General features: G+C 39.3%; 1 protein-coding gene across 5 annotated transcripts in view; it reads left to right on the top strand.

Annotated features, from left to right (window-relative positions):
* ADAMTSL3 (ADAMTS like 3) overlaps nt 1–17501 on the top strand; it is a 262233-nt gene that overhangs the window by 68050 nt on the left and 176682 nt on the right. For all 5 annotated transcript variants that reach the window (XM_074354072.1, XM_074354071.1, XM_074354070.1 and 2 more), the window contains exon 4: nt 12239–12366. In XM_074354072.1, the coding sequence (XP_074210173.1) occupies nt 12239–12366 (128 nt within the window). The remainder of the gene's footprint in view (nt 1–12238; nt 12367–17501) is intronic.

Genomic DNA, 17501 nt, shown 5'->3' on the forward strand with positions numbered 1-17501 from the left:
AAGAATATTTTCTAGTTTTCAGGGTGATTTCTTTTTTGACTCATGGGTTATTTAAAATAAACTTTCTTAATGGAAACCTACTGAAATAGGAGAAGGTATTTGCAATTATATATCGGATAATATATCCAAAATATGTAAAGAACTCATACAATTCAATGTCAAAAACCAAAAAACAACACAACTCAATTAAAACATGGTCAGAGGACCTGAGTATTTGTCTAAAGAAAATATACAAATGACCAACAGGTACATGAAAAGATGTTCACCATCACTAATCATCAGGGAAATGAAAGTGAAAACCACAATGAGATAACCACTTCACATCTGTCAGAATAGCTATTATCAAAAGGATGAGAAACAACAAGTGTTGACAAGGTTGTGGGGAAAAGGGAACCCTCATGCACCATTGGTCAGAATGTAAACTGGTGCAGCAAATTAGGTAAAACAGCATGGCAGTTTCTCAAAAAACTAAAAATATAACTACCACATGATCCAGCAATTCCTCTTCTGAATATTTATCTGAAGAAAATGAAAACACTAATTTGAAAAGCTGTAAGTACTTCTGTGTTCGTTGCAGTGCTATTACAATCGCTAAGAAATGGAAGCAACCTAAATGTCCATCAACAGATGACTAGATAAAGAAGATGTGGTGTGTGTGTATATATATGTATACACACACACACACACACACACACACACACACACACAATGGAATATTACTCACCCATAAAAAAGAATGAGACCTTGCCATTGTGACAACACGGTTGGGCCTGGAGGATATTATGCTAAGTGAAATAAGTCATACAGAGACAAATACCATATGATTTTACTTATGTGTGGAATCTAAAAAACAAATAAATGAACAAACAAAGCAAAACAGAAACAATGTCATAGATACAGAGATGGAACTGGTGGTTGCCAGAGTGGCGAGGAGGTAGACAGATGGACAAAATAGGTGGAGAGGATTAAGAGTTACAAGCTTTCAGCTATAAGATAAATAAATCACAGGGATGTAATGTACACATAGGGAATACAATCAATAATATTGTAACAACTTTGTATGGTGATAGATCGTAACTGGTGTTATTGCAGTGATCATTTAATAATGTATAAAATATCAAGTCACTGTATTGTGTACCTGAAACTAAATTAATATTGTATGTTAATTATAACTCAATAAAAAAATCCCAGCTGGGCTTTTTGCAAAAATTGACAAGCCAACCCTAAAATTCATATGGAAATACAAGGGACCTAGAATCGCCAAAACAATCTTAAAAGGCAGAACAAAGTTGGAAGACTCACTTCCTGATTTCAAAACTTACTGCAAATCTACTATAATGAAAACAGTGTGGCAGTGGCATGAGGATTAACATATAGATCAATGGAATAGAATTGAGAGCTCGGAAATAAACTGTCATATTTATGGTCAACTGATTTTTAATAAGGGTATCAAAACAAATCAAGAATCCTCTTAACAAATGGTTTGGCTGCATAACTTTATATACTTAAAACCATTGAACTGGGCACTTCAGGTGAATTTTATGATATATAGTTATATGTCGATAAAGCTCTTTAAAAATGATAAAGAATATCTCTTAATTTCTGAGTATTTGGAATTTTTTTAGTTTTATTTTTACTGATGTTTAGCTTATTTGATTTGTAGGCAAAGAAAATACTTGTATGATTTCAATCCTTTGAACTCTTAAGATTCACTATATGCTCAGCTTATGATTGATTTTTATAAACATTTTATAAATAGAAAGAATGTATATTTTGTAGTGGTTGGTTATAGCTTTCTATATATGTATATTCATTCAACTTGTAATTGAATTGTTTCAATACCCTGTATGATTACTGAACTTTTCACCTATTTGGTAAGTTGATATGAGAGTTGTGTTAAAATCTCCCACCATGTTGCAGAATATTCTATTTCTTATTACAGTTCTGTGAGTTTTTGCTTTATTTATTTTGAGGTGATGTCATCAGGCATACCCACTTTTAGAATTTTTGTTCCATCCTGGTGAATTCAACCTTCCAACATCATGAAGCATCTCTCTTTGGCTCTTCATCTTAAAGTCTACTTTGTCTGATTAGTGTAACTAAACTAAATTTGTTTTGGTTAGTAGTCTTTTTTCAATCTTTTATTTTCCATCTTTCTGGTCATTGTATTTAAGGAACGTCTCTTTTAAACAGAATATAATTGAATTTTCAAAATTCATCCTGATAATTATCTTTTAATTGGTGCATATATTCTATTAGAGTTTAATGCAATTATTGATATTTAAATTTTACTATGTGCTTTAAAAGTTTATCCATCTTTTCTGTGTTCTTTTTTTCCTCTCCATTTTGCTTTCTTTTAGGTTGATTGAGTATGTGTTTTTATTGTATCTTTTCCCACCTATTAATTTGAAAGTTATACACTTCTGTTCTTTTAGTGATAACACTAGAAATCAAAGCATGTATTCTCGACTTTCAAAATCAAGTATTAATTGGTCTTTTTACTTTCCTAAGGGATACGAGGATCTTAGGATACTGTAGTGTCATTTATCGCTCTTCTGACTTATAGGCCATTGTTGTCAGACATCTTAATGCCATATAAATATTTTAAATACCACAAGCCACCATAATTGCTGTTTCCTATAGTTGCTTTATTTAGAATTACCCACATTCTTATTTACCATTTTTATTTTTGCTCTTCATTTCTTTCTGTATCTCCAAGCTTCCTTCAACCCTAAAAACACCTGTTAATATTTCCTTTAATATTTCCCTGTCTGCCGATGATGAATTCTCCCTATTTCTGTTTGTCTGAAAATGTCTTTATTTCATTCATGGAGGATGTTTTTGTTTTTCTAGTTGCTCTCAGTGGGATTTTTGGTCCATGTTCCCCAGCCCACCTTTACTCTCCATTGGACTTATGTATTTGGCAACATTTGATTTCCCTTTCTGTTCAGTCTTACCTGATGTTGTATTGTACATGCTTCATGATGACTTACCAAAGTATCATAGATAATATTGTATTAAATCTTTCTTCATGTAAAGTAGATTTATATTTAGGAATTCCCTTTTAACAAAGAATGAAGTCAAAACAAAACAAAACTAAACTCTGTTGAATGTGGGCATTTTTATTTATGTTTCTTGCTACAGTTGGAGAAAACCTGGTTATGGTTATTTGCTAACTTGTCTATAGCCAGGAACATGGCACTCAAGGGGAAAAGATAACCTAGCTGTTCTCATCCATAATGCAGGGTTGTGTGGGGAGTGTTATGGAGAGGTGCCCTGTGTGATTCCTGGAATGGGCTCCCCAGTAACCATGATGTCCTATATGTTAGAGACAGCATAGGTGGGGTTCCAGAATGTGATTTATCTACACTCTTGGAAGTTTTATTTGAGCTTCCTAAATACACTGATATTTTATATCTGAGATACTCCAAAGGCAAAGCTCAAAGGTGCAGAGGGAGTAGACTTTAGACACCGAGCACCACGGAATAACTTCTTATACTGTGCCCTCTGCATGGACAACACTAAACTCAGTGTCCGGGGAAGACAACAGAGCACCCTTTGTTTTGTATTATTTTGAAGTTATTTGTGTGTGTGTTTCTTACTCACTGGAACTTCGTGTTGTTCTGTAACCAGACTGTGAAGAATCTGACATCGGTTACAAATACACCTGCCTATTGATTACTTCCAAACCGACGGTCATTCATCACCAGCAAGCTCCCAGCTGGGCCCCAAGGGCCAGGCAAATAGTCAGTCCTCACAGTGGCTGGATGGGGACTGTGCCAATCAGGAGGCACATGCCCCTTAAAAGTTGTGTGACCACCCTTAGTTGGAATTATTTCCATGTTGGGGTGTGGGTCCTGTATTGATTTCCTCTTTCCTTTTCCTGAGAAGTCAGAGATTTTTAATGAGAAATCTCCATATTTGTAAACATTAGCAAATAGTTTCTTTTTTAGCGGTAAACTACATACTTCGAGTTAGATGAATAAGACCCTCCAGGCCAGATTCCTCCCAGGCACCAGCCGTTTTCTCCCTTCCTCTTACCTATTATCTAGACACTGCTTGTATTTTGTACCCAAGGGCACCAAGCGTCTCATCTCAAGGTGGGTGGACGATGCTTGTAAGGCTGAATAAGATAAACATCTCTCACAAGTCACTCCATACGGAAACCTGAGAGTCACCCACACACCTCCTTTCTCTCTGCTTCTAGTCAGCTGCCGGGTCCTGCTGATTATACCTCCTTCAAACTTCACATCTGAAAGAGTAGATCCTAAAAATTTTCCAAGGAAAAAACACTGTATGTATGGTGATGGATGTTAACTAGACTTACTGTGGTGCTCATTTCTCAGTGTATGCAAATAACGAATCACTATGTTGTACACCTGAAACTAGTATGTTACATGTCAATTATGTGTCAATAAAAAAAATTAAACAAACAAACAAACCAATGACTACAACAACAAAGCCCCTGACATGTATGCCCTCCTCTTCTAGACACCGGGAGCGTCTAGCTTGGGCTCTTGTTTCCTGCACAGCCCGCGCAGTTACCTTCTAGCCCTGCGCTTCTGTGCGGCTCTCCTCCCTCAGTCCCTCCCCACAATCCTGCCAGAGTCATTTTTCCAAAATACAGTTTGCCAAAGTCACTCCTCTGCCTAAAAATATTCCAGTGAGTCAATAAATTACTGTGCTGGAAAGCATCCCTTTGCCCTCCGGATCCACCCTGTGCTGCCCCCGCCCGGGAGGCGCCCTGTAGGAAGGCATCAGTGGTCTCCCATGCCCTCTGGCTCCGGTCGGGTTTGGCCAATGGTGAGCAATGGATTGGAGAGAGGGAGGAAAGAAGTGTATTCATTTCCCCAGTGCTCACTTTGTGAGGTTGCTGTGGGCGGAATTCTTGACCAAAGGCCTTGACTTCTGTCAGCCAGTCCTTTCCATACAGCCTCTGCCTGCCTTTGTCCCGCAGCGCACGTGAGGCCCAGGCAGATGGCGTGAGTTGTCTGATTCCCCGGGTCTGCCTGGCCCTGGTCCTGGGGTACTGCGCTAGTCCTGCGGTCTTCCTGTACCCTGTCCACACCTTAGTGAATTCTGTGTTTTTCAATTGCTCCTCCAAATCCCCATCTAAATCTGCCCTCTCTTTGCTCCGGGACCTCGTTCTCCCACCTAATGTGATGGACTGGATCGCTGTGTACAGAAGGCCGGCCTTGCTCTTAGAAGTCTGGTGTGTTTCTTTGGTGTTCCTTCATCATGGCCTTGGTTGCTGTGATTTGGAAGCTCTTCATAGCATGTGTGGGAGATTTTTTTTTTCTTTTACTAGAACAATAGGCCAAATCAACCTCTAATGCAAGGATTGAGAGCAAGGGTGACTGGAAGGTGTGGGTGAGGAGGGCAGATCCAGGTCAGTCTATGCCTGGCTATCCAGGGGAGGAGGGGGTGAATGAGGGGAGGAATCACAGAACTGGGGCCAGCCTCCTAGGTAGTGGGGCCAGCAGGAAAAATCCAGGGGGAAAGAAGCTTTCTCAGAAGCTCTGCTGGACTAGGCTGACCTCGTCTTCAGGGAAGCAGGGCTGGTAGGTGCTGGATCTCTACCCACTGATCACCTGCAAATACCTCTGCTATAGGAGGAGGGTCTCAGTGTGGCGTTGAGGTTTTCCATGGGAAGCAGGACTTGGCAGACGTGTTTGTGTTTGGGCAATAATGAGAAATGTGATGTGTTTGGAATAAGGGATGCAAGAAGTGGAGCTGGAGAATGAGGCAGAGCAGGTCTTGGAGAGCCCGGAGGTACAGAACATGCGTCCTGAGGAACCAGTGAGGGACTTTAAGAAGGCGGTAAGATAATCAGGAACACATTGGCTAGGAAAGGGTGGACCCAGTCCTGGAGGCCACTGACCATCAGGGTTTTCAGCACACATATTTGTGGATATATATACTTCTCAGTAGAGGGTAGAATGGATGAAGAAAGGAGAGGTGTGTGCCCAGCACACGGCTTTAGATATGTTGCTATTTTAGAAATTCTGGTTGAACTGAATTGTTGAGTCTCTGTGACAGCTGAGTGACATTTTGAGTTATTTACCCAATTCATATTAAAATCTTCCATGTTGTTAAAGGTCTTAAAGTTGTATTGACCTGAAAGAATGTATTTACCACTACCAAAATCTGAGTCGTTTGTCAGCTGCTTAAATAACCTTTGTGGTAACGTTGGAATGGACATTTGTTTGATGTCTGGGAAGTAATATCCCAGTGGAATTTATTTTATTTTGAGTTGTTTTTAATATGGAGCTGTTAATATAGCATTTCCAATAAGTGACCTTATATTTGAAATCTGTGTTTAATTACTAACGTTTCTGCGAGACCAATAGAACTGTACTGTTCATTATAAGTCACAGATTTAAGAACTTGTCAGGGAAATATTTTATGATTTGATTTATGCATGCAGACCCAAGAAAGGCAAGAAGTCCTCCAGTCTTTGTGAGGTTGTGAACACATTTATCTGACAATACTCTTGGCTTTTACCAGCCCTATTATATAATGAGTAAACAATATCTTTTTTGAATTTTTCACCGAAAATATTCCCTAGCTAGAACTTTACTTAAGAAAATATGATTTCCTAAGAGATCTTTAAGCCTGATAATTTTAACCAAACGGCACAAAGTACGTTTTTCTTCTCTGGAGGTGTTTCCATAGGTTTCCCTTTAGTGTTTTTCCCCCTAAAAAAGAAAAAGAACTTTTATTGGGTATTTTATTGCACGAAGTATACATGTTCATTGTATAAAGAAGGGAAATGTAGATGAGCAAAAGAGAAAGTAGGGCAGTGTTGTAACTGAATCACAATTAGAAGGTAGAGATGAGCCTAAGACAGGAACTCACTTGCCATCCCACTCCACGAGAGGAGTTGGTAGGTGAGGCTCTGCCTGGTGCTTCCCGCAGAATTGGTGTGTTCGCTGGAGAGTATGTGCCCCGGCCCTCCTAACTGAGGCAGAAATGGCTTCTGCTTCGTCATCTCCTTGCTCTGGGGCCTTGCGTCTGCTGCTCTCAGTGACCGAGAACTGCTTCTGCCTCACTGAGCCCCCTCAGCCCCTCTCTCCTGCTGCTTCTCACTGTCTTGAGGGCCTGATCCGTGCTTCTGCTCCCAGGGCACTGAGCCTTGAACTCCACAAGCCCTTGGGGTACATGTCCATGTGTGAAAATTAACAAATGCATCCCAGTCTGGGAACATCAGTCAAGAACGCATATTCCTCATGAAATCACTTAGATAACATCGAATGCTTTTGAAAAACAGAAGTGTCGCTCTGCTTGCCATATAGAGAGGGAAGGAAAAGGAGAAGACTTCACTGAGATACGGAGAGAATGTTGTGGTCAAGCGATTCACAGCAGCAGATGTGTTCGATCCAAGATGCGGAATGCAGACTGTGAGTGATGATAGGTCGGCTGCTGTATTTGACTGGATTCCTGGTCTTTCAGGAAGGGCAGGGGAGGAGCATCGTGAGGAAAAGGCAGGCTTTGTCTGGGTCAGGCAGGAAGGGGGCTCCCCCACACCTTGGACATGTGGTTCTTGAAGCCATGAATTGTTCACCTATAAAACGGGGATTGGTAATATTGACGAGAAGGTTAGAAAGGATGTAGGAAAAGTACGTGCAAGCTGTGCTCACCCTGTGCACAAATGGTAGCTTCTTTATTCAGGGCCGGATTCATCAGCTCTTCCTTCAGGCCACACTTCAGAGTCTGGTCCAGAACAGGGTCACCGAGTGACATGATGTTGGTTGACTCAGGCTTGGGGGTAAAAAAAAAAATCTATAGATAGTGTTCAGATAACAACTTATCTTATAAAATATTAAAAACATGGAATTTAAATAATTACTTAAGACAGCTTATAGAGATGTTTGAAAAGAAAGAGTTGGGACTAGTGGTACTCAGCTTGCAAACATAGAAGTTGCCTCTTCAGGGTGACCATCAGGCCAAACAGGGATCCGGTATCAGTCCGCCATATTTTACCGTTACTGGATTTCAGAGCTGGGGCTGCCTGAAGTGGGGCTGCTGAATACCACTTCACTGAGGAGGCTCGCCACCACCTTGCAGCGGCCTAAGAATGCAGACCCCACCCCAGTGCCTGATCCAGGTCTTCCTAATGGCTGATTTCTTTCCTCCCCATGACTCTTTCTGTCTCCTAACACGTGGTGATGGTGACTGGTTTTATTTCATATTTTTATTGTAACGTTAAACGGTGTTCACAGATTCCAAGTCTGATTAGTTGGCTGCTTACTTGGCATTAGATCCTGCTTACTATTTTAAAACAGCAGAACTGTGCATATGGAATTCTGTAAGATTAGGGAGCTTGTGTCCAGTGTGTTTATCAGGGACTTGGGTGGAGCATGGGAGCTGCAAAGCTGAGCAAAGTGGCTCATATATGGGGTGACAGGATCAGGGTTCAAAAAGATCTCGACAGGCTGGTATTCTGGGCCAAAACCAACAAGAGGAAATTCAGTAGTGATTAATGTTAAGTCTTGCCTAAGTAAAAATGGGAGAGAGCTGGCTCTACTGTGGTTATTTTGAAAAAGACATTATTTTGAAGAACAATAACTTATGCTTCTACTTACTACTTTTACTTATTTACTTACTCCTTTTATTGAGATGCTGTGTGATTTGTTATATGTATGGTATTTTATTTAAATCCTGTTGGAGTATAATTGTCATCTCCATTTTATAGATGAGTTTTGGAAAGGTTAAGAAACTTATCCAGAGTCACACAACTTTTAACCATCATGTGATACTGCTTCCACAGTGAGATCCAATAAATGATGTGACTGAAAAGGGAAGGGAGGAAGGAAGAGAGGGAGGGAGGGAAGGAGAGATGGAAAGTTAGATTTCATCAAAAGAAACCTGGATCATAGGGGCACTGTGGGTTATTCTCAGATACGGTGTTGTATTCTGGACACTACATTTTAAGATTAAAATTGTGCCAACTTAAGTTTGCGCAGAGAGAGAAAATATTTGTGAAAGAGCTGGGACAATTGAAGGTACCAGATCGTTTGAGAAAGCTTGAGAAGGATTCTTCTGTAGAAGAGGATGGAGGTTCACTCTCTGTCCACTGCTGTAGAAGGATGTCAGTTCCTGGGAAGCAGGTTCTGTGTCTCTGAAGGAAGAATACACAAGCATAAATGTTCAGAAATGACCCTAGTGGCACTTTGCTCAGCTCCAGTGGGGTTTTTTTGTTTTTGTTTTTTTCCCTGAACGTTTGTTATCACCATGTTGCTGGTATCAAAGGGAAGAGAAGAGAAGTGGGTAGAAACTGGGGTTATCATTGCTATTCTTTGGAAAAAGCAGAATATGTGAGAAGGACAGGAAGACTGGTTGGTAGGAAGTAGCAGTGGGGTTTCAGAGCAAATCTGACCACCTTCATGGCAAGGACAGGAGAAAAACTCCAGGACCCCTCTTGAGATGTCATTTTCTCTGTTTTCTTAGGGGAAAATTGTTGTACTGATTCCACCAAAGAAACCAAAGTCCTGCATTTATAACTTGCCTATTTTAGTTATTTTAGAATCCAGATTCCTTTTTTTTTTTTTTGTAAGTAAAGGTGGGGAAGTTATGGAAAGAAACCTGACTCTAACTATAAACTGAACAGATGGGATAGTGGGAATAAAAACAAATTAAAACAATATTGTAAAGAACTCTCAACTTTCATTTTAAAATATATATGATGATGTTTTTCAACTTTTCACATTCAACCTATCAGTGTATCGAGTGACAAAATGAAAAATCAATTTCAGCTGTGTATATTTTAAACATTTACCTAAATGATTTAGACTTACCAAGCTAAAAGCCCAGTTGAATGTATTAAACTGCTTATTGTATTTTTTATGAATCAAAACTTTATTTTATACTGGGTTATAGACAGGACACAGTTCTATTTGGTGACGTTTAGTGTAGAAAATCGAACTGAACAGTGGTCTAATTAGAACAGTAAATAGCATGAGTTTAATTAGCCCTTCTTCCCGATGACAGATTTGATCAGTTGCCAGATATTTTTTCTTTCCTTTCACTTGACTGTTCCTGAAATATTGCCTCTGGTAGGGCTGCCTACTGTGCTATAAATAGGTGGCTTGGCCAGAAGCCAGGAAACCCACTGACCGTGAGACGCGGGTGAAAATTACTGGAAAACCTCCTCGTTGCTTCCCGCCTTTCTTCGTTTTACTTTTGAAGGTCCTCTCTACAGATCCCTCTCTTAATTAATTTATTTACTTTTGGTTGGATGAGGTAACTTGGCCTAAGGGCCTAAGGAAATGTGTGCAGTTATCTAGTGGAGTCCCCTGGTTCAGTTTATGAGTGGGTCAGGGTTTCCTTCGTAAACTCTCCTGGTCTCCAACCTAGAACTTACCTATTAAGTCCTGTCCTTCTTCAGCTTTTCTGTATGTCAACAAGATGCGGCTGGGTTTGTCTGCTTGCCAGTTTTCAATTAAAATTTCCATTAAAATATTAAAGTATTCACTTTTAGAAATCCTTACAAAGTGCAGAGAAATGGAAACAAAACAAGTGAAAATCACCCAGCATCTTCCCACGAACATTTTAATTAACCTCTTACTCCTTTTCCTATGCACGTTCATATTTACCAGTGTTAAACAGGATACAGGCTGAACAGTCTTCTTTAATGGCTGCCTTTTATCCCCAAAATATTTTTTAAAAGAATCTTCAAAATCCATAACAGTTCAGATAAAGCTAACATCCATCATAGCACCACCTGGCTTCATCAAATTTAATGTTTTGTCATATCTGCTTCAGATCTTTTATGGGAGGGCTGGGAGGAGAATAAAACGTTCAGTTGGCATTCCTTTTGTGTCTTTCCCTGGCATCGTTCACCCCAAGTCCCACTTCCTCCATTCTTAGAGGCAGTTCCCTATGTTTTCTTCCAGCCCATACGTTTGTATTTTTATGACTGCATCTCTTGGCGCGGATATTCATGTACTCATACCTTTATCTATAAGTGAAGAGATGGAAAATGCTATATGTTTTTATTTTAATGTAATTAAATATATCAGCCTTTTCCTTTATAGTTTCCACCTTTGTTAACATGTCTAGGATAGTCTTTGCTATATCAAGTCTATATGGAGTTAGCACCAAGATAACTTTTAAAATATTTTATGGTTTCAGCATATTAAATATTAGTCTCTGATATATCTGGAATTCATTTTGGTGTATTTTGTGAAGACGTTATCCATGATTTTTGTTAAACCATTCATCACATTGACTTGTGGTTCTATACTGCGTCCTTATACTTGGGTCTGTTTCCAGGCTCTTCTTTTTTCAAACTTAATAGATCTGAACGCTTATCGCTACGCCAATTCTGTTCTCTTTTAATTGAGGCAACTTCCCTCTAATTTCCCTTCTTTTACAGTTTTTTTCTTGGCTGTTGTAGACACTTACTCCACCAGATGAACTTTAGAATCATTTTGTGAGGTTCCAAAATAAAATCCCCTTTGGGATTTTGATTGGAGTTGTTATAAGTTTATAGATTAATTTGGAGAGAATTAACGTTTTTATAGTATTGAGTCCAGCTATTTAGAACCATGGTATGTTTCTCCATTTATTCAAGTGTACTTTAGGCCTCTTCGTAAAGTTTTGTAACTTTTTTAAAGTACATATCGTTTCTTTTCATACCTAGATCTCCATCTATCTATCTATTTAAACATTTTAACTCCCTCTCTTCTCTTTTCTCTAGAGTATCCTGATATAAGTCAATGATGCTGAGTCCAGAAGACAAATTAAACCAAACTGTATTCATGATTGACCCTTCTCTATTTTCTTGGAATAGAGCCTCTTTCAAGAAGTTGTAGAAATCCTCATGCAAAAAAGTTTCCTTGGAGTTAGCACCAAGTCTTTATGACAAACAGTTGTGAGAATTTCTTAGGTACAAGCTAGGGCCCTGCTATGAAAGTTATAAAGCAAAATAATAATAATACATATGATTTATATTCAGCCAATGTATTTAAATTTTGGAATGATAAAATTTCAGATTTAAACCCGAGCTTAAAAGCCATCTGGACAAAACCTTCGTAAGGTGGAAAGGTACTCATGTGCCATTGATTTCTATATGAAACCATTTTGTGTGTGTGGTTTTTTAAATGTAGCTATTCCAAAGCAAAGCATTTTTAGGCACTTTGTGAACAGCTTAGAATAAGATTCTGGAAAAACGGGAAGCTTTTGGGATATTTCTAGCATATTTGTCTATAATTTGTTGTGTCTTTTCATTTTTTAGACCTCAAGAAATGCTCGTTCAGATGAAGAAAAAGATAGCAACTGGGATGCTTGGGGCGACTGGAGCGACTGCTCCCGGACTTGCGGGGGAGGAGCTTCCTATTCTCTGCGGAGATGTTTGACCGGCAGGTAAGTGGCGGCTTTACCTGCTCTTCTCTGTGGCTGTCGGTGCCTTTGGATGGGTGAGGTTGAGAAGGCAACTTGGCCTGTTGGCTTTGGAAGGCACCATGATGGTGGTGTAACACCTGCTGTGTCTAAATTTTAGTCAGCCTCAGGTTACCATATTTAAATAGTAATGGCCTCATTTCCATGAGTGTAGCCATGCTCGTCCACAGGAGACTCCCAGCTCACAGCAGCCAGGGGCACTACACACTCTGGGCTTTAAAGGAGGGAAGGCTGGCTTGCTAAGTCACTGGCCCAAAGTTGTCAAGACTTGGCGTAAGAGTTGTTGCAATTTTAGACATTTTCTCTTCATTTTCTCTGAGCAATCCATTGATCAAGAAGGTAATGTGGATACTAACTACTATATATAAAATAGAAAAACAGCAAGGTCCTACTGTATAGCACAGGGAACTATATTCAATACCTTGGAATAGCCTATAATGAAAAAGAATATGAAAAGGAATATATATATATATATATATATATATATATATATATATATATATATATATATATATATATATAAAAAATATATATATATATATAAACTGAACCACTATGCTGTACACCAGAAATTAATACAACATTGTAAACTGACTCTACTTCAATAAAAAAAGAAGGTCATGCAAGTTCTGTGTTCACATCTTAGGTGTGTTTATCTTAAATAACATTTGTTAAAATGTAAGATGAGCTTCTTAAAAAATAAACGTAAGTTGTAATAAGCCCACACTTATCAATGCTGTTGAGACAGTCTGAGGTAATTCTTCATGAGGCAGTTTAAATTCCAGCCAAGAATTTTCACCTGAGCTCTCAGGTGAGACAGAGCCCCAGGTGGATGGAACCAGATGTGCTGGTTCTGGACAAAAGAAGGCCCCAAAATCTTGGCAGCCATCTTCAGATTTGGCATGTTGCCCGGTGAAAGAGGAACTCATGTAAGGTGCAGAGCAGAGACGCAGGGAGAGCATGTTTTATCTGGCTCAGGTCTGGGTTTCACCAAGGTTGCTGTTTCACAGCATACTGGAGAGTGACCATTTACCTTCTCTCTGCCTTGAGACAGCACAGAGCAGAGCAGACGAGAGGTGGTAGATTGGCCTTTAAGAGGGACTCTTAACCCCGGAAGGCAGGGGAGGCTGCTGGTGGTCACGTTGGTGTCATTATCTTGGGGCAAGTGCCAACTCAGAGCTTGGAACCCTAAGTAAATGGTTGCAGAACTGAGCCCAAGGATTAGTCTTGCACAGACAAAGTGGTACACCTGCTCCCCCTCTGCTATTACCTTGGAGAGGAAATAGACGCCCTGTTTCTCTAAGGGTGTCATACTATACGGAAGGATGATGGGATATTGTGTTGTACTAGGATGTGTTTATCTTGGTGAGGCCTGTGGGCAAGGGTCAAGGAGGGGCTTGATAGAGGATAGGTTCTTTCCCACTGAGGCAGAGGTTTCCAGTATGGAGACTGGTATGGGAAAGGTGAGATTTGGACACCTCAATCCAAATCTGAGTGATTCGAATAATTTGCGATTAATGGTAGGGCTCGGGTGGGAAAAGAGTGGGACTCTTCCATGTTTTGTGTTTGTCTTTTCTTTTTTAAAGTGTACTTGTGTTTGTTAAAAAGAATTAGAGGAATATGTTAAGGACCATGAATCTCCACTTTCATCCTGTTGTCTTACAACCAAAATGCTTACATGTTTGTTGATTATTTTATTAACTTTAAAAATTACTTCGATTTTTGCCTGGAATATGATTTTGCCAAGTGCGTGTAAATGTGTGTTTTCTCTTTCCTGACTGGGGTCAGCTGCTGACGGAAAGACTTCGGGTTAGGAAGGGCAGCTGCTCAGCCTCTTCTGCCTTCTCTGCACTTATTTGGAAAAGCAAATTTGGGCAGGAGCAGAGGAGAAGAAGGAGGACAGTTCTGCCTTGACTTTGGTCCTCTCTGCTTTGGTAGATCTCAAAAGTTGGCTTCTGTTGTGAGCGCTTTGATGGAATTTTCTGAGACACTGTCTCCTCCTTCCCCCAGTCCCTTGGGATCCCTGCCTGCAGTTCCCCTGAGATGTGGTACCCACAGTCCTCTGACTTGGTAAAACTGCTCTCTCCTAGGCTCTTGGACACCTAGGCATACTCCCAGCTTCTCCCTGTTTATGTCTACTCACCCCTCAGCAGCAGTCTTGGTAGGTTCCTAAGACCACCCTATGCTGGTTCTCTTGCCTGTGGCCCACATCTGGTTCACGGGAAATCTTCACGTGAACTTTGCTAAACAAACTCTCAAAGTTCTAGGAGCCAATGCAGCAGCACCTACTCTGCTCACACAGGCCCCTGCAGCTGATGTCTCAGCCCTTCAATTTCTCAGGTGTGAATTAGACACCAGCCAACTGCAGGAGACACATACTGAACTCTTCAGCTGGTGTCCCTAAAATTTCTTCCTCTCGATTTGGGGTTAGCCGATGGAAGCCCTCGTCCCTTCTCTTTGCTGGTGGAGCAGAGTGAGAGGTGGGATTGTAGCATAGATTTCTCAAAGAAATCTTTAAAAAGTCCTTATACTATCTAAGCCTCCAGCTCCAAGATGCCTTTTATACATTGGTGTGTGTAAGGAGTTTAATAATTGTGAATTAAACTAACACGAAGCCTGCCCTCATGGTTCTTATAATTTAGGGGGACAAACAGTAAGCAAGTATGTAATCAAATTAAAAGTAGTTAAACATTGTGTCGAGGGGGTAGATAACCCCTGTCGGGGGAAGTTCTCTGTGCTGAGGATCTATGCTGAGACCCGACTGCTGAGAGGAAGGCAATTATACGAAAGGGGAGGGTTATGGGACATAAAACTCAGATAGTGGGGCCAGCATAGGTAAAGGTGCTGGAGCAGGAAATGAAAAGAGGCTTTCACACCTGGAGAACAATAGCAAGGGAGAAAGCAGAATGGGCCAGTGTTGAAAAAGGCAGATTTGTAGATTGTGGTAATGAATCTGATATAAGAACCCTGAAAGACTGAAAATAAAGTATAAAATAAGATCTAACATGTGACACTAATTAAAAGAAAATTGGTGAATCTGTGCTAATATCAAAAAAAAGGAGAAACTTGAGGAAAGAAGCATGATCAGAAAATACAATTTATCAGAACTTGGAGGATGTACATCCTTATAGGGAAGTTCATAGCCCTTAACACGCATATTAGAAAAGAATTGGCTGAGAACCATCAATGGTCTAAGTTTCCATTAAAGAAATATGAGTAAATTTTAAAAAATCTACATACATGTTAATACATATGCGTATGTATATATAGATGTATATGTTTATCTCCAAGTCCCTATACTTCAAATATCAGGGATCTAGATTAGAGTCAGAATTATCAAGTCCCTTGTTAATTCATTTCTCACTCTCCATGGGAAAAATGCCTTTCTTCTGTTTGGGTAAAAATCATTGCTTTAGATCTATTGCAGCTTTGCATCACTATGGAGAATGAATAGGAAGCTGCGGTTGAGGGCTTTTGTGGGAAGGAACATTGCCTTTCTGCTAGTGAATTTCTTTTCTGTGATTTTTGTGGCTTTCCTGTATTTGGAGATAAGTCTCTGCGGTACCTACACTGGTGTACCATCCTTTAATTCAGTCTTGCATACAGATATATTGAAGTTTCTGGCTTGTATATAGCCTCTATGAATTTGTGGATATGCTGTAGAGATGATAACCTATTAATATATTTTGCTGTTCATTTCATTTCACTAGGCATTTATAAGAGGGAAGAAATTCAATTTGTGTACTTGGATTACCAACTGTATTTAAAATCTTTCTCCCTCTCCTTTTTTTTTTTTTTTTTTTTGGCTGAAATTTTACCTCTGGTAATTTGGAAATTATATATATATATCTCCTATTTTTATATTATTAGTGATTAAATTTAAGATGTTTGAAAACCATTCTTTAATAATTGCTTTGTTACTATCAATGCCGATAATAAAATTCTAGTTTCTTTTGATTTCTATTTGTAAGCTGGTGTATATTTTATGCTTTTCTTCTTCATTCCCACTTGTTATTGGGAATTTTGTTATTATAATTTGGGATTTTATACTCAGTTTCTTGGCACCATTTCTCCCTTTTATATATTTTCTTTCATCTTCATATTTCAAACCATTGTTGAAACTTAATTGTGTTTGTGTGCATATATTATTTCAGTGTTCATTGTCAGTCTTTTCAGTGCTTCATTCTGAATCCTCACTTTGTTGGCAGAGATGTGTTTTGAGCTGTGCTTCTGGAATTTTAATGCACATATAAATCACCTAGGGATCTTGTTAAAATATAAACTTGGATTCAGTAGGTCTGGAGCAGAGCCCAAGAGCTTTCATTTGTAGTAACGAATTCCCAGGTGATGTCAGTGCTTCTTGTCCACGGACCACACTTCAAGCACCAAGACTTTATAGCCTTTTTAATTTCAGGAAAAAGTTGTGTGTCTTATACTTTATGAGTCCTTCTATATCTAAAAATGTCTTTCTTTTGATGTCACACTTAAACAGCGAATGGCTTATTTGGGTATAAAGTTCCTGAGACACAAAATTTCCCTTTCAAGACTCAGAAGTTTTTTTCCCATAACGTTTGATATATAGTGTTGCTCACATACCTCTCAGGGCGCTTGATGTTTTCCCTTCTTTGGTAAATAACCTATTTGTTTTGCCTGGCTACCTACAGAAGGCTTTATTTTTCCAAGAGTTTTACAAGGTTGTGTCTAGCTACCAGTCTCTTTTCATTTATTTTTCCTTGGTACATGGCGGTTGCTTGTGTTGTATAGATTCAGATACTTCTTTATTGTAGGAAACTTTTTCTTCTATTATATCATTTACTGTTGGTTCTTGCCTCTTTGTTCTGGCCTCTTCTTTATGAACACCAGTTATTTCTGTCTGTCTTCTACTTTTATCATGTTCTTTCTAGTGACTTTCATCTCTTTTTTATTTTCCTTTGTATTTGAAAGCAGTTTTCAAATTTTTTTTTTCTGATCTGTTTTCTAATGATATTTTAAAATGCTGGTAGGGTGTATTTTTTACCTTACATATTTTTCCTTCGTTTTAAACCTGGCCCTTTTCTTGTGTGTCTATTGTCTTAATCATCCACATCTAATCATGTATA

This window comes from Camelus bactrianus, chromosome 27 (genome assembly GCF_048773025.1).
Source record: "Camelus bactrianus isolate YW-2024 breed Bactrian camel chromosome 27, ASM4877302v1, whole genome shotgun sequence".
In the NCBI taxonomy this organism is placed as follows: domain Eukaryota; kingdom Metazoa; phylum Chordata; class Mammalia; order Artiodactyla; family Camelidae; genus Camelus; species Camelus bactrianus.